Here is a 14,767-nt window from a genome sequence, read left to right on the forward strand (position 1 = left end):
ATATATATGTTTTAAGTGAAAATATTATGTTTAAGGTATGAATGTGTCATTCTTTTGACTCTCTGCTCTAAGTTACTTTTTTTGATTAACCAACAGCAGCTCAGTCTCAGGGGATGAGAAATCCTCTACTACTACAGCTACAAAAATAAACACAAGAAAAACAAAACAAAGCTATTACATTCTAGCTAGATACTATTACGTGCTAAAGGCACTGAGCCTGGTTAAAAACTTAGGGAAATCTTAAAGACATGACAGCATTAATTTGAGACATTTTCCTGAACTCAATAAAAGGAAATTAAAGGTAAGTGACAGAGGATTAACTTCCTTCCATAACCCATGGCACTGTGCTACATCCAAGTGTACTCCTGGCTCATCATGCCCTGTGAGTACTGGATCCCTCACTCCGGGTCACAGCACCCTAGTGACCCTCACATTCTTCCACCTGCCAGTGCAGCTTGCAGTGAATGGTGCGAGAATCCATACGGAGAAGAGGCCGCCAGAGAAAAGCATCCCACAGCAAACCCACTGCCCCCAGCTCCTGTGTCTGCTTCTGAAGGAGCCTCCGCTGTCCCAGCTAACCTCCCCCACCTGCCAGCTCTTGCAGGGACTCGAGCCCACTCCCTACGGCAGTCCCTGACCATTCTTCTCTTAGGGGAAGTCCTCGTACAACACATGATCACTGTGTTCTTCCAACTTGCACCTAGCTTCCTGTCCATCACGCTTCAGGACAAGTCTTTAGTTGCTTCCTCAGAGGGCCCAAAAGTCCAGTCCCTTTCTTGTGCAAGGTGAAGGACAGCCTTGCCTGTTCCAGGTTCTAGTGCATGAGGGAGGATGCATGGAGGGCTCCATGGCAGGGGTGGGAGCACAGCTTCACCAGGGGCCCCAACTCTGCATGGCACTAAGGGATGGAGCATTTCCAAGGATTTTCACCCATACCCCAAGCCCTGTTCCCATAGCTCTTACCTGTCTACCACCTCCTTAACAGGCCATTCTTCCTCCTGATCTCCAAAGGTGCTTAAGATCCCCATTGTCCTCTGACAGCATCTACACTTGACAACTGTGCCAAGGCTCTCAACCCCAGTGCTCACATGCTAGGCTGGGATGGCCGGCTGTCTCTGCCTACACAGTCCCATTTGTCCACAGCTGCCCTTTTGCCCGTTGCTCCAACATACACCCTGATTTCCATTTTCCCAGGTCATTCAACCCAGGGCCCACTGAGCTCCTTTCCAGCCCTGTTCAACTCCACATGGAACAAGATCCTTGCAGCAGCAGCCATGCCCACCATGTCGCTCCTCTGGCTCCTCTCTCTCCCTTTACCTGCTTCTTGTGTGTCCAAACCTCACCCAGGCCAGGCACAGGTCACGAAAGGTGGATTCTAGAAAAGATCCTCACCCAGTCTCCATGCCAGAGCTACCCCTGATTCCTTTCGGCTTCCACGTTCCTGTCATCAGCTGTCAATATGAGAGCACGCAGTTGCTTAGCCATCCCTGGCCTTCTAGTGCCAGTGTCCATTCCTGGCTCGGGCCAGAGAACAGACTCCCTGGTCAGAAACCTGTGCTGCTTCCAGTTCCCTTGCCCTTCATCTGGTCTTTCCTGCCCAGTCAGACAGAAGGGTCCTTCCCAAGGGGGCTCCCTAAAACTGGTCACTGCACCACATCACTCCCAGCCTGGCTGGGAACCAACTCTTTTTAAAAATAGACTTTTTGAACTTTCTTGCTTTTATTTTTTACAGACATGGTCTAGCTATGAACAGCAGTCCAAGCCAGCCTTGATCTTGCTATGTTGCCCAGGCTGGCTTCAAACCCACAATTCTCCTTCTTCAGCCTCTTTAGTGCTAGAATTAAAGGCATGGGACATTGTGCCAGCTTAGGATTGTGTTTTATTTTAGATATGAAAGAAAGTAACTCAGAGAAGCTGGAGTTCCCAAAGAGCAACATAAAGATCAGGAGCCACTGGTTGACCATCTAACCTGAGTTCAAGAGGGAACTTCCACAAAGGACCTAAGACTAGCTCACCAAGCACAGCCAGAAAAGTTCCAGACTTAGGTCTTAGAAGAAAAAAAATCTTGGAAAAAGGCAGAGACAGGGATGATGATGATGATGATGATGATGATGATGATGATGATGATGATGATAGGAGGAGGAAGAGAGGAAGGGAAAGAAGTAAAAAATGTGGAGGAAGAGAGAGAAGGAAAAAAGCACAAGAGCAAAATCCAGGAAAATAGTGCAGCCCTTTCTGTGCCCAGCAATAGGCATGTGCCCGCCACATGACACCAAGAACAAAGTCAAGGGACTGGCCAGGGCTGTGAGGTGCGGGCAGGAAGGGCCAGGTGACCATGAGAGGTGAGGGGTGGGAGGGACACTGGCCTCTGGCTACAGTGCTGCCTGAGTGAGGACCCAGGACAGACACAAGATTATTTCCACACCCCAATCCCAAGGAGCAGAGACAGACAGGGTACGCACGTGCACGGAGAATTCCAGTGATTAACCAGAAAGCTCTAGGAAATTCAATTATTTTTGTTCAAACCCTTTTGGGCAGTGTATCTTAAGCAAACATAAAGGCGTTCTGGCTGGGTGTCTGGCCCTTTCCCAGGCCTGAGTAAAGCTGGCCTTTTTGATTTCCTGAACCTGTCACACACCAGGACCTCTTGGCTCCTGCACACAGCAGGAAGGCCTGGCCCCATGGAGCCCTCAGAATCAGAGCTTAGTGGCCCAGGCTGATGTCTCCAGGGAGAAGGCACAAGGGCTCCAGAGAGAAAGCAGATGCCCAGCTTCTGCTGTTCTTGTCACCCTACTACCTCCTCCGGAGTCCCCAGTACATCACGGTGTCATGGGGCCCAGACCTGAGTGCTCACTGAGCATGAAGGCTGATTTACCTGATAACACAGTCCCAGAAAACGGAGGCAGGGGATATCTCTGTGTATATATGTGTGTGCACACACATATATGAAATTATAAGCCATATAAAAGAAACTGAAACAAGTAATATAAGCTCGATGTTTGGGACAGGAGATTTCAAAACATTTATCATGTCTTATTCTCAGCAGTCAGGCCAGAGGCAAAACCTACTTCCAGGGTAAGTGTAAAAAGCCAACTGATAAAATCAATCCTGCATGGAAGGTCCACGCACGGGCTAAGGACATCACAGGCACTCCACACATTACAGCCAGTAGTCCTAAGTACCCATCATTAGCCAGGGTCCACGTCACCCTTGTGACAAAGACGGTAAGACCAAACACAGTAACTTTTTTTTCACAGTGGCTTTTATTTGATAGAGAAAGAAACAGCAACTCAGAGAGAAAGAATAAGTTGCCCAAGACCACACAGCCAGTCAGCCACCTTGTAAGAGTCTGGGCAGCAGCAGACAAATCCCTCAAGACTGGTGTCCAACCCAATCCCAAGCAGGGAGCAGGACCAAGGAACCCCTGGGTGGGCCCCAAGCAGAGGCCTTAGCTGTAACAGAAAGCTGGAAACAGAAGGTGTTTTAAAACCCGGAGAAAACCCAGAGGGAGCCTAGGGAAGGATGTATCAAGGATACTGTCAGATGATAACATTTAGTGGGAAAATAAACAGAAAAGCCTAGAACACGGAACAGTGTCAATGTGGTGATAACAGTTACCTCAAATTATGTACATATGGGGAAGACTGACGGGTTCGTAGGGAGAAAACATTTTAATTTGATGCACTGGGAAGATTGTGGGTACATTTTTATCTTCTATTCCGATTTCTGTTAACATTGATAAATGCTTATGCAAGAGTAATTTTAAATGCTTTCAGAGATAAAGAAATCACAAAGAAAAACAATCAAAGAGTTTGACTGCATAAAAATTAGAAACTTCTGCTTAAAGAAAAACAACTGAAATGGAGGGATGACAAATGCTGCTGAAGATTTGGCTGTAGTAAGCGTGACAGTTAAAGAGTTAACAGCAAAGTCTCATTAATATTAAACACTTCTGGAAACAAAAACAAAGCATTAAAATTTCAAGGGGCAAATAGACAAAATACACAGTTATAGATCACACACTCAAAATGCAACTGATTAAAACATTTAAGGAAAAAATGTTTACTTTCACCAGTTATTTAAAAACCATACACAATATTAATAAAACAAGAGTAAGACAACATGTCTATCCTAGAGCTTCATATAAGTTTTAAACTTATAAACCAAAGTTATTGGCTAACCCTTCTGTAAAATGATAGAACCCTTTAGAAAATAATATGGCAGTGTTCAACAGAAGTTTTAAAAATGTTGCTGCTTTTGATCTAGTAATTTCATACCTGGGAATCTATCCCGAGGAAATAACTGAAAATACCAAGTCTAATGATTTATAAAGATGTTCAACCCAAGAGAAGGAAAACAACCCAATCTAAAGAGCGAAGAATGAGCGAAGAATGGAGTGGTTACCTGAAAAATTATTGTGTAAAACATTACATAATAATAGCAGAAATTAAAAATGAAAATATCTCATGATTACAACTAGATGATAGAAAAGGGGGCAGTTAGAGTCAGCAATGATACAGGGGACACTCGTCAGAAGTGAGTTATGCTTCTAAACAGCAGCAGCAAGGAATAATACAAAAAGGAAATTACAGGAGCAGTGCCATTCCCAATAGTATCAGAAAGAATTAAATACTTAGCAATGAATCTAACCACTGAGGTGAAAGACTTCAACATTGAAAACCACAAAATATAGATGAAAGCAATTTACAAAGACCTAAGGGGTGAAAAGAAAGCCCTCCACGATCCTGGACTGAAAGGCACAGTTCTACTAAGATGGCAATAGTTTAAAACAACCAACACATTCAGCAGGCAACACAAGAAAAAAAAATAATTTTTATCAAAAATAAAAACATTTTTATATCAAACAGCTCTATTAAAAAAAACTTAAAAGACAACCTAGAATGGGAGAAAAAATTTGTAAAACCTCTATTATTAATTAGGAGATTAATGTTCACAATAGAGAAATCTATAGTTCAACAATAAGACAGCCCAATTAAAACATGGACAAAGGACATAGAGATATTTCTCCAAGAAGATATACAAAAGGCCAGCATGCATATGAAAAGATGCAAACCTCTAGCAAAATACAAATCAAAACAATAAGATGTCATTTTACACTTATTAGGATGGCTACTTGAGGAAAAAAAAGAAATATAATAATAATGTTGAAGAGACTGAACAAACTGGAATCCTTGCACACTACTGGTGGGAATGTAAAATAGTACACCTGCTACAGAAAATAGGAAACTCCTCAAAAAATTAAACACCAAATTCCCATCTGTCCATGTCATTCATCCCCCTCCTAGAAAAATAGGAGTACATAGTCAAAGGACTTGAAATAGGGATGGGAATGGATCTTATACGTTATTCACTATAGGCCATGTATACACCCTCAGAAGTATAATAAAATGTGGTACATACAATAGAATGTTATACAGCCATGAAAGGAAGGAAATTTAGACACGTGGTACAACATGGCTAGACTTTGAAAACATTAGGCTATATGAAATCTAGATACAAAGGCCCAATTTTGTAGGATTCCACTTATTCAGAAAGACAGAACGTAAAACAGAAGTTCCTAGGAGATGAGGCAAGGATAGAAGGGAGATCTATTGCTTCCTAAACACTGAGTTTATGTCAGGAACTATGAAAAGTTTTTTCAGGGGTTGGAGATACAGCACCATGAATGTATTTAACGTCATCAAACTGCACCTTTTCATGTGGTTAAAATGATAAATATTCTGTATATTTCACCACAATTAAAAATGTGTAAGAAAAAAGAAGTCAATACTGTATGTAGTAAAAAGAATTTTTTTTTTAAACTTAAATATTAGCAGATACTATTTTAAGAAAAGAAATCTCTGGGTGGTTGTCTCTTTCTTTTAACCACTTTTCTCTACTTTCTAAGTTCTCTTTTAATTACTCTGGATAGAAAAAAGTCAGTTTTATGTCTAAGCACTTTTCATTTGTTTATTTGAGACAAAGTCTCACTATGTAGTTCAGACAGCCCTTGAACTCACAGCTATCCTCCTGCCTCACTCCTCCTGAGTGCTGGGATTACAAGCATGTGCCATTACTCAGCCACTTTTCAAGTATGTGGTTCATCAGATCACATCTGTCCTTTCTTTACTTTTTTTCCCCACAATTTTATTGATAAACAAATAGCAATGAGACAGTTTCAAATCAAATCGGTAGGACAGTTTCAATAATTAACACACTGCATACATTCTTCTTAGTGGTTAATTGCTGTACAAGATGTGGACTTGTGATCCTATTTACAAACACCATTAGAACAAATCATTCTATTCATTAACAGAATGTAACTATATATCTATCCCAACCACTTTGAATACACAGATACAAAATGGACATTCATCTGTATACCCTTTTTTTGTTAATCCATTATTGAATATTATAGGTGTGTAAACTCAGCAAAATATTCCAAAACAGTCCAGTAGGCCATAATAGCATTGGGTCTTCTACTTAACTGGCAATGTCAGAAATTGTTGACCTGAGTCGCCCACAGCTCAACATAACAGCATGGCTTTACTTCCTATATTTCATCTTCATACTTTTCTACTGGATGGTTAAGACCAAGGTAAAGCAGGACCTATGCAACAAGAGTTGTAGCTTTTGGGTCTGATAAGGTCAGTGAAATCCCCTCAGGATTTATCCTGAGATCCTGTACCTCAGATTGTAGAACCTTTGTCAGTGTCAGTCACGTGGATGAGTCACGGCCATGGCTTGGTCAATGTGCTCTCTGTGAAAGCCTGAGAGAATGTTTTCTCTCCATGTGACTCTCCTTAGGCACACTCTACATCATTGATCACTTTCTTCTTTGGCCCCATAATCTCCATGATCAGAAAATTTGGGACACTACCAAGTTATATGGCGTTATAGTACAAGTTCTCATATGTCCTTAGTCTTAATTGACCTTAGAAGGTTAGGACCAAAATGTTAGCTTTCCTTGCAGCCCTTCTTTTTCTCTAATTTTGGTCTGCAAACTTAGGTTGTTAACCATCCAGAAGACAAGCTTATTGTTATTATCAAACAAGCTGTTAAGCTTAACCTCACTATCTGTCTGCATATCAAACATCTTAGGCATAATAAGGAACAGGTATTTTTCATCAAGTATTAATATGTCCTTTCTATACTTAAACGAGCATTTACTAAGCAAGGGACCAAAGGAAGTGAAACAATGCCCTAAAATGATTTAAGAAGCTCCTGATCCATGCAGGTAAAAGCTGCCATTCTCTAGCAAGACAGCTGGCCTGCCCAGCACCCTTCGGCCACACCTACCATGGTGACCACCATTTGCTTGCATCCTTTCCCTTCGGTGCTACAGGAAGAGAGGGTTCTGAGGCTCCTCCAGTGAACAATTTCATCTAGCTGTGTAGGAAAATCCATAATTTGACCTTGAATCGATAATTTAAAATAGGAATAGTAGTACAAATACGCAAGTGAGAAATTTTCTTAAATTTAATTAATCAGATGGCAACTATTAATTTATCCTCAGAGTATGCTAAGCCCTTCCCAAAAGGTCTGTTTATATGGAAGATGATACTGACACTGTGTTGGGTTTTTATGCAGGAGTCCCAAAGACTCTTTCTGACAAGTAAATAAAATGGGAGGCAGATCAAATAACTCACTAAAAAGAAGATATAATTTTTTATCTTCCTTTTTACAGTCTCATATCCACTTCCGTTGGGAATAACAAAGTCTGAATTCTTATGCAACACTTATCTAAATGTGTCGATTTTATCGGATTGATGAATTTTGCTAACAAAAGGCAGCGCTAGGAAATCTTTTATGACATATTTGGCCCATTCACAGGGCTGGAGCTTTAATTTAACCAATGTGAGAATTCTGAGGGAGAGCTGCAGGTGCTGGATCTGAAAAAAAAAATCATAAATGAGAAGCTATATCAATCTTTATGACAGGGAAACAAAAACACTCTCTACTTGCTTGCCCTCCTCGGGCTGGAGAAGGAGAGGTGGCAGTGGCAGGATATTGTCTCCGGCTGCATTGCAAAGAGGAAGCATCCTTGTCTCCCGGTGACCACTATTTAGTATTGATCAAAAGGAACCAGCCCAGAGAGGAAATGGGAAATTGATACAACGCAAGGTTTGCCCATGCTGTGTGCTCCACTCATTTTCTCAGCCACATCAGGATGCGTCATCCTGTGGCTTCCTAACACCCAGACGGCTCCTGGTTCCATGGTCCCCACCTTCCCCCACTATCCTCCTCTACCAGTGGTCTTGCCACCTTCCTGCCCAGACTGTCTTCATCACCCATGGCTAGACAAGGTCTGTGGAGTAGCCTCAAGTACCCCAGGTCACCTCTTCCCTCTTACATTATCCTGACTCAGAGCCACACCTCCTGTCCCTAAGAAACTACCAAGGGCAGCCTACCTTCTCCTCCTTTCTGCCACCCCAGTGTGCCCTGGTCTTCCCTACCAGGCCTGGAACCCCTGATAGATCCTCATGCAGTCAGACCAGCACAAAACTCCACGACCACTTTCTATCTCCACAAGACAACACTACACATTCCCAGTACAAGCTGCTACAGAAACCCTGTGTCATTTGCCATTTCCTCATCTGGCCTCCAGCAGCAACAATGACCCATCTATCTACTCAATATCATAAGGTCCTGTGACAGAAATGACTATTCATCCACCAAAATTCCTTATTACCTGTTGACCACGAACATGTGGAGAAGCAAATGAAGAAAGGTCAGGACTTCCAGCTGCTCTGCACTGAGGTCTGGCCTAGAACCGAGAGGGAACTCGCCCTCTGCACCAGGATTTCCACATAGACAATAACCCTCAGATTTTCCTTCTGGGAGCTGAGGCACACAAGCACTAGTGCCTCGCTCTGACCAGACAGATGAGGTGTGCACGCTCACAGGCTAGGGCAAGAGATAGCAAAACCAGTCTCCAACATGCACCACTCCTATAAGCATACTCACTGAAAGGCTACTCACTGCAGCCCTGAAGGGTGCAAGTACCAAGCGAGATTCCACTTACGAGTGTGGGAGGTTGGCCCTGCCTGCCTAGTCCATGCCAAGGCCTCCCATCAGCAAACCTACTTGGTGTTCTCCAGGGTCTTCTGCATTTTCCTGGTCATTCTGTCGATGGCTGTCTGTCTTTTCCCTTCAGCTAAGAGGTCTATTTTGTTCAGCACCACGATCAGTTTCTGACAGGCAATCTGGCCAATCACGAGGCACTCTGCTGACTGGGTCTGCATCCCCTTGGTCACATCAATGACCAACATCATCAGGTCGATGATCTGGGCTCCTGGAATGAGAAATGACAAGGTCAATAAGAGCAAGGTGGTGGTGAGACACACAGAAAGTCACCCATACTGAAGGCCAGGCAAAGTGCTGCCAAAAAGAAGGCAAACAAAAATGGACAGTGACCATGAGCCTCCGGGCTCCAGGTCCTGTGTGGGACGCTTGGACCTGTGAGGTCTCATTAGGCCTCAGAACCACTGAGAGAGTTGGGGAAACTGAGACCCATAACATACAGCTTGCCCAAGGCCACACAGCTAATATGCAGCAAGGGGAAAGCTCATCCAAATCCAGACCCACACATACCGATTTTACCAATCCTGTCACTTTCATGCCAAGCGGGAAAAAGCTCACATTCTATGCTAGGCTCAGCCAGTGCCTACACACTTGCCCTTGTTCAGAAAGAGGAAAAAAAGGAAAACAAAAAAAAAAAAACAAGAGGTAAAGGGCAGGAGCCAGAGGAGTAAGCAGCGCCTCTCACAGTACTACGGGCCACTGAGCTCTGTGACATGTGTGCCTGGCTGTACCCCTTTCAGCACAGCAAATCTGAGCCCAACCACAGCAGGTGGATAGATAGTCACACATCAGCCACAGAGGGAACTCAGTTGTCACCCCACAGAGGGAATGTGTCCTTTTAACAGCACTTAAAGAGTCATTTCAATAAGAAAACAAAGGGGCATTACTTGGTGAATGGGAAAAAATACAAGTATTTGCCCTGCTGAAAGGACTCATCATTTCATTTTCATTTATAGGAGCCTCATGAGGAGGTTTTTCAGAGCCAATTACAGCCCCAACGAGGCAGAGGAAGACTGCTTTAGAAGTGATTCTGATGACAACAGTATAGTGGTGGGGTGGGGACAGCTCTGATCCTCCACCAGCATGACAACGTGTACTAGGCCAACTAACACCCCTCCCCACTACTTACGGTTTAAATGAGGAAAGGGAGCTTCGGGGACACAGGGACTCATGCTCTGAGGTCATGCGAGCAGTAGACAATAAAGGGTGCTAGAAGCCAGGGCTGCTGGCTCCAGACACTGCTCTGCTGCCTACACTCCTCTGGCAGGAGGCTCAGCTGTAATAGGGTTTCTAACTGGATGTCCCCTAAAGCCTTCTGGGCTTGGAGGCAGAGCTTTTAGAAGGTGACTGGAGCATGAGGTTAGATTCTGACTTGCAGTTAGGAGGTAGAGTCTGGTCAGAAGAGATGGTCAGTGGGGATGACCTGGCAGGGACGTGACATGGCAGGGTACATCTCTCTTCCTGGCTCTTCTCTTGTCTCTGCTTCCTGACTACTGAATGGGAGAGACTTTCCTCTGACTAGGATCTTCCACCCTGCTGCTGACCATGCAAGGACTGAAAGTTACCAAAACAGGAACTGAATGAAGTTGTTCTTTCCTAAACTGCAGGTGTCAGGTATTTTGTCCTGGTGCTGAGGAAAGTGGCTGAGACAGTTTGTGTCCAACTCCAGGGAAGCTGGCATGCCCCAGTTCCCTTCTCACCCATCATGGGTCACCTCTCCTTTCTCATTTCCTCCACCAAGACAAGAAGGAGGTGGGGTCCCTGATTTCTGGGGGTAAAGCCCAGTTAAAAGAGGGAGTGGTATCTCTCAGGCAAAGGGGCCCAGGTCTCTCCCACAGCCATGCAGAGGGAACACTGACCTCATCATCTATCAAAACTACAACATATTTAAAGTAGACCCAATGTTATACACCTGGAATCCCAGCACTCTGGAGGCTGAGGAAGGAGAACTACAAGTTCAAGCTCAGCCTAGGCAATTTACCAAGACCAGTGCCAAAATAAAAAAGGGCTGGGATGTAGCACAGAGCAAGGGCCCTGGGTTTAATCCTCAGCTCTGCAAAAAAGAAAAAAAAAAGTCCAGAACTGAGTCATACTGTTATACCACTGAATTAGTACAATCTGCAGGGCCAATCTGGAAAGCACTATCAAAATGCATACAACGTGTGACCCAGCCAAGCTCTTATAAACATAGAATGTCCCTGTGGCATGTTTACTGACCCTAAAGTTGGAAACTACATAGATGCCCATCAGTAGAAGACAGGTTAAAAATAATGCAAATCAAGAAGCCCTTTCTGGATCACTCCAGAATGGTCTCCCCACAGAGCAAGAGGGGAAAGCAAGGGGCAGAGCAGCCCTCAGTGCTTCCTGTGTCAGTGGTGGCCAGGTGTGCACATTGTCAGCTAACATATGGGATTGGTACACCGAGGAAGTGCGAGAGCAAGTGAGAGGGAGAGAGGAAATTCTTTGTGACATATTCTTCTGTGCTCATCTCAAACAAGGGTGTGCAGGATCACTCAGAAATTCTCATTTTAAGTACACAAATAATAAAATAAACATACATTGGCATAGTGCTTTCCTGCTAAGAGTTTTCATTGCACTTTGAATACAAACTAACTCCCAGTGTGGCTTCAAACTCCCCCTTTTCTAAATTAACAGTTGTTCTCACACTCACCCTGTGACACATATTGTCCCTTATACTTCATAAATGCCTTTCTGGACTGTTTGTCTTGCTCATGGCCCCACAAAGCCCACACCTGCCCCCCACAGGTGGATGTGAGCTCATCCTGCTGGCAAAAGGCCACTGGCACCCCTAATCCTCCCACCTGCAGCAAACTCAGGGCCATCCCAGACCGTGAGGCTATCTCCGAGCAGGAGGAGCTAAAGGTAAGAGTATGTGGCATTCCAGCTGGAGCTGGCCCTGTAGAGCCCAAGGGTCCCAGCACAGCCCAAACCTGCTCTACCTCATGGGCTCTTTGAGGGGTGGTCAGGAGTGATTTCAACCTCCAAGTCTCTTTCAGGATAGGACAAAACACCACCCACACTTTATAGAGGAGAAGATGGGGGTTTTGGAGAAGTTGCTAAAGCACAGGCTCTTAATCACAGCCTGTCCTTCCTAGTGTCATCTCCTTCTCCCATATGCTCTACCTCATCCTTATCCTCTACTTGAGAACCAGGCACAACCCATACTCACTTTCACCACCTCCCAGGATCCCTGCCTGAGCTTCAGTAGCCTGGGGCCTTGCCTAATTACCCTAGCCTGAGTGCAGACAGCCAAGGTTTAGGGCTTGCTCTGCATTCCCAGCATAGCACCATCTTGGGCACAGCTTAATAAAGCTTTGTTGAGCTGCATCAATAAGCATTAGCTCTACATCTCCTCCACTCTATTCACTGGGACTGTTCCTTTCTGTAAGATTCAATATCCTATGGCCATATACAACTGTCCCAGAGTGCCGGATCCTGCCCCATGTGCCATCCACGTCTTGCGCCCTCCCCCTCATTGGGATCCTATGCAGGGGAAATGACACTGACTGACAGGCTCAGTAAGCCAAATGCAGATGGGCCCGAACTTGAGGAAGCCAGTCAGGATTCCATCTGCAGCCTTATCTGACGTGTACAAGCTGCCTTTGTGTTAGCAAGCACACAGCTCTGATCCTTCTCTGCAGCACGGGTGGCACCATCAACTTCTAAGGAGCCCAGAGGTCAGGGCGGCCTGACTGGCCACACTAAGAAGCAGGCACCGCCGGACACTGGGGTCAGCAACAGGCAACTGCCCGCTGCCTGGCAGTTGCTCTGTGACTCCCGTTTCTTTAGCAAACTTTGATCAGCAACAGGAAGTGACAAAACCGGGCTGCCTGTGTTGTCTTCTTCAAACTCCCCAGTATTTCCAGAGAATGAATCAAACAGTGTCCTTCCCCGTTCCCACGAACCTAGGGTAGGAAATCACCCTGAGACTACAGGGACAGAGGGACCGAGTGGGTGGGAACACAAGACAGAAACTTGAGGCTGACAAATGACCCTCTATATTTCCAATCTATCAGGGCTTTTCATCTAGCTGCACTGACTACAGACTCCTTGAAAGGTTTGCAGAGTAATTATAACAGGGTTAAAGTTTCTCAGTACTCTTTAAAATTACAATTTCCAATTCTGTAGACTCTATATCGTAATCATTTCAAAAATAAAAATGAAAAATTGACAAAGCTCAAGATTTAACAAAGTCTTAAGTTATCTCTGAGATGGAATTTTCCATCTGGGACTGGAGGGGGTGGTGCAGTGAGAAAAAAAAATTGGCTGGAAAACATGAATATAAAATTTAAAAAAACTTAACATCCTTAAATCAGTTTAAGTTAGAACTTACAAGTATTCTAAAAAGAAATAGTATTAAATTTATATATTAATTTTTAAACCTTCTTTATTTACTTGGTACAGGGTCTCACTACGAAGCTTGGACTTGTAGTGGCACAGCATGAAGTTCCAAGGCTCGAACTCAGCTTCTTGCACTTGACAGGCAGGCACCTAGACCACCAAGCTATCTCCACAGTCCAATAATATTAAATTTAAAATACAGAAAAAAAATTGTTTTCATGTGATGAGGAATGTAAATATACTGCAATGATCAATATAAACTGTGGCAATGTCCTATCGACATGGTGACCTCTGCCAGCTCTGGCAAAGCACTCTCTTCCTGGTCTACACAGTGAACACAGAGACAGTGCCTCAGTCACTGGGGTGCAGTGACAATGAGCTAGTACACGGGAAACACTTCAGAGAGGAAAAGAAACAGTCAAGGCCAAGGACCAGGGAATCAGAGAGCAGTCTACAACTGTTCTCCAGCACAGCATGCTGCATCCCTGAGCCACAGCATCTGGGTTCAGAGCACAGCAGTTGCTCTGTCCCTGGAGCTATGCCCAGGTGGGGGATGGGAGGGCTCCAGCTTGGGTGATCCAGGACACAGACACAGATGTCAGAGGGATCTGTACCTGGGCACCCAGGGTGGCAGGAGGTGTCAGCAGCTCTACCAGCTGACATCACAATTGCTGCTACTTTGATTCATTACTATAAGTATAATTTGTCTTTCCCCCCATTTTGCGGGTTAACAGACTAAAGCTCAGGCTGGTTAAATAACTTGCCCAAAGCCACCTAGATAGAGATGGAACCCAGAACTGGTCAGGTGCCAACACAGGCTGCAGCTGACGTTTAACTCTGCTGGTGCAAGGGCTGGGGGAAAGACTTGTATTGTAATGTAGCCATTCAGACCCACCAAGGGGAAGCTGCTCAGGTATATGATGGTTCTGTGCATGCTAGGGTTTTTCCCTCTGTGTGGTTTTCCTGTTGCACAGCAAACCTGCAGTTTCTAACTTCCCATGATTCGTAAAGGTAAGGGACTACGCTCCCCACATCCCCTCATGATTCATACACACTTTTCACAAGAGAAAGAGGAAGAGTATACCTCCTAACACTACAGTCTCTGGAGGCAGCCATATCAAGAGTACCTAGTAAGTGCCAGCCACAGCCTGGAGCACTGTGGTCACTCCTGAACAGGAAATCCTTATTTTTTTGAACCATCCTACAGAGGTGGGCTCCTCCACAGACATACTGGCCAAATCCACAGGACCAATAGGAGAGCATGAGCAAAACAGGTGGACAGCTGGAGAGATAGCTTAGTAGAATGAGCACTTGCCTGGCG

At 44.6% G+C, this 14,767-nt stretch overlaps 1 protein-coding gene across 5 annotated transcripts in view; it reads right to left on the reverse strand.

Moving 5' to 3' along the window:
• Eefsec (eukaryotic elongation factor, selenocysteine-tRNA specific) overlaps positions 1-14,767 on the reverse strand; it is a 235,211-nt gene that overhangs the window by 116,265 nt on the left and 104,179 nt on the right. For 4 of the 5 annotated variants that reach the window (XM_023706386.1, XM_004646097.2, XM_023706387.1 and 1 more), the window contains exon 2: positions 9,088-9,295. In XM_023706386.1, coding sequence (XP_023562154.1) covers positions 9,088-9,295 — 208 coding nt within the window. Of the gene's footprint in view, positions 1-9,087; positions 9,296-10,213; positions 10,288-14,767 lie in introns of those variants that run through there. The other variant, XM_023706388.1, reaches the window with a different exon arrangement.

The sequence above is a fragment of the Octodon degus genome, unplaced genomic scaffold (assembly GCF_000260255.1).
Source record: "Octodon degus isolate 3935 unplaced genomic scaffold, OctDeg1.0 scaffold00254, whole genome shotgun sequence".
In the NCBI taxonomy this organism is placed as follows: Eukaryota; Metazoa; Chordata; class Mammalia; order Rodentia; family Octodontidae; genus Octodon; species Octodon degus.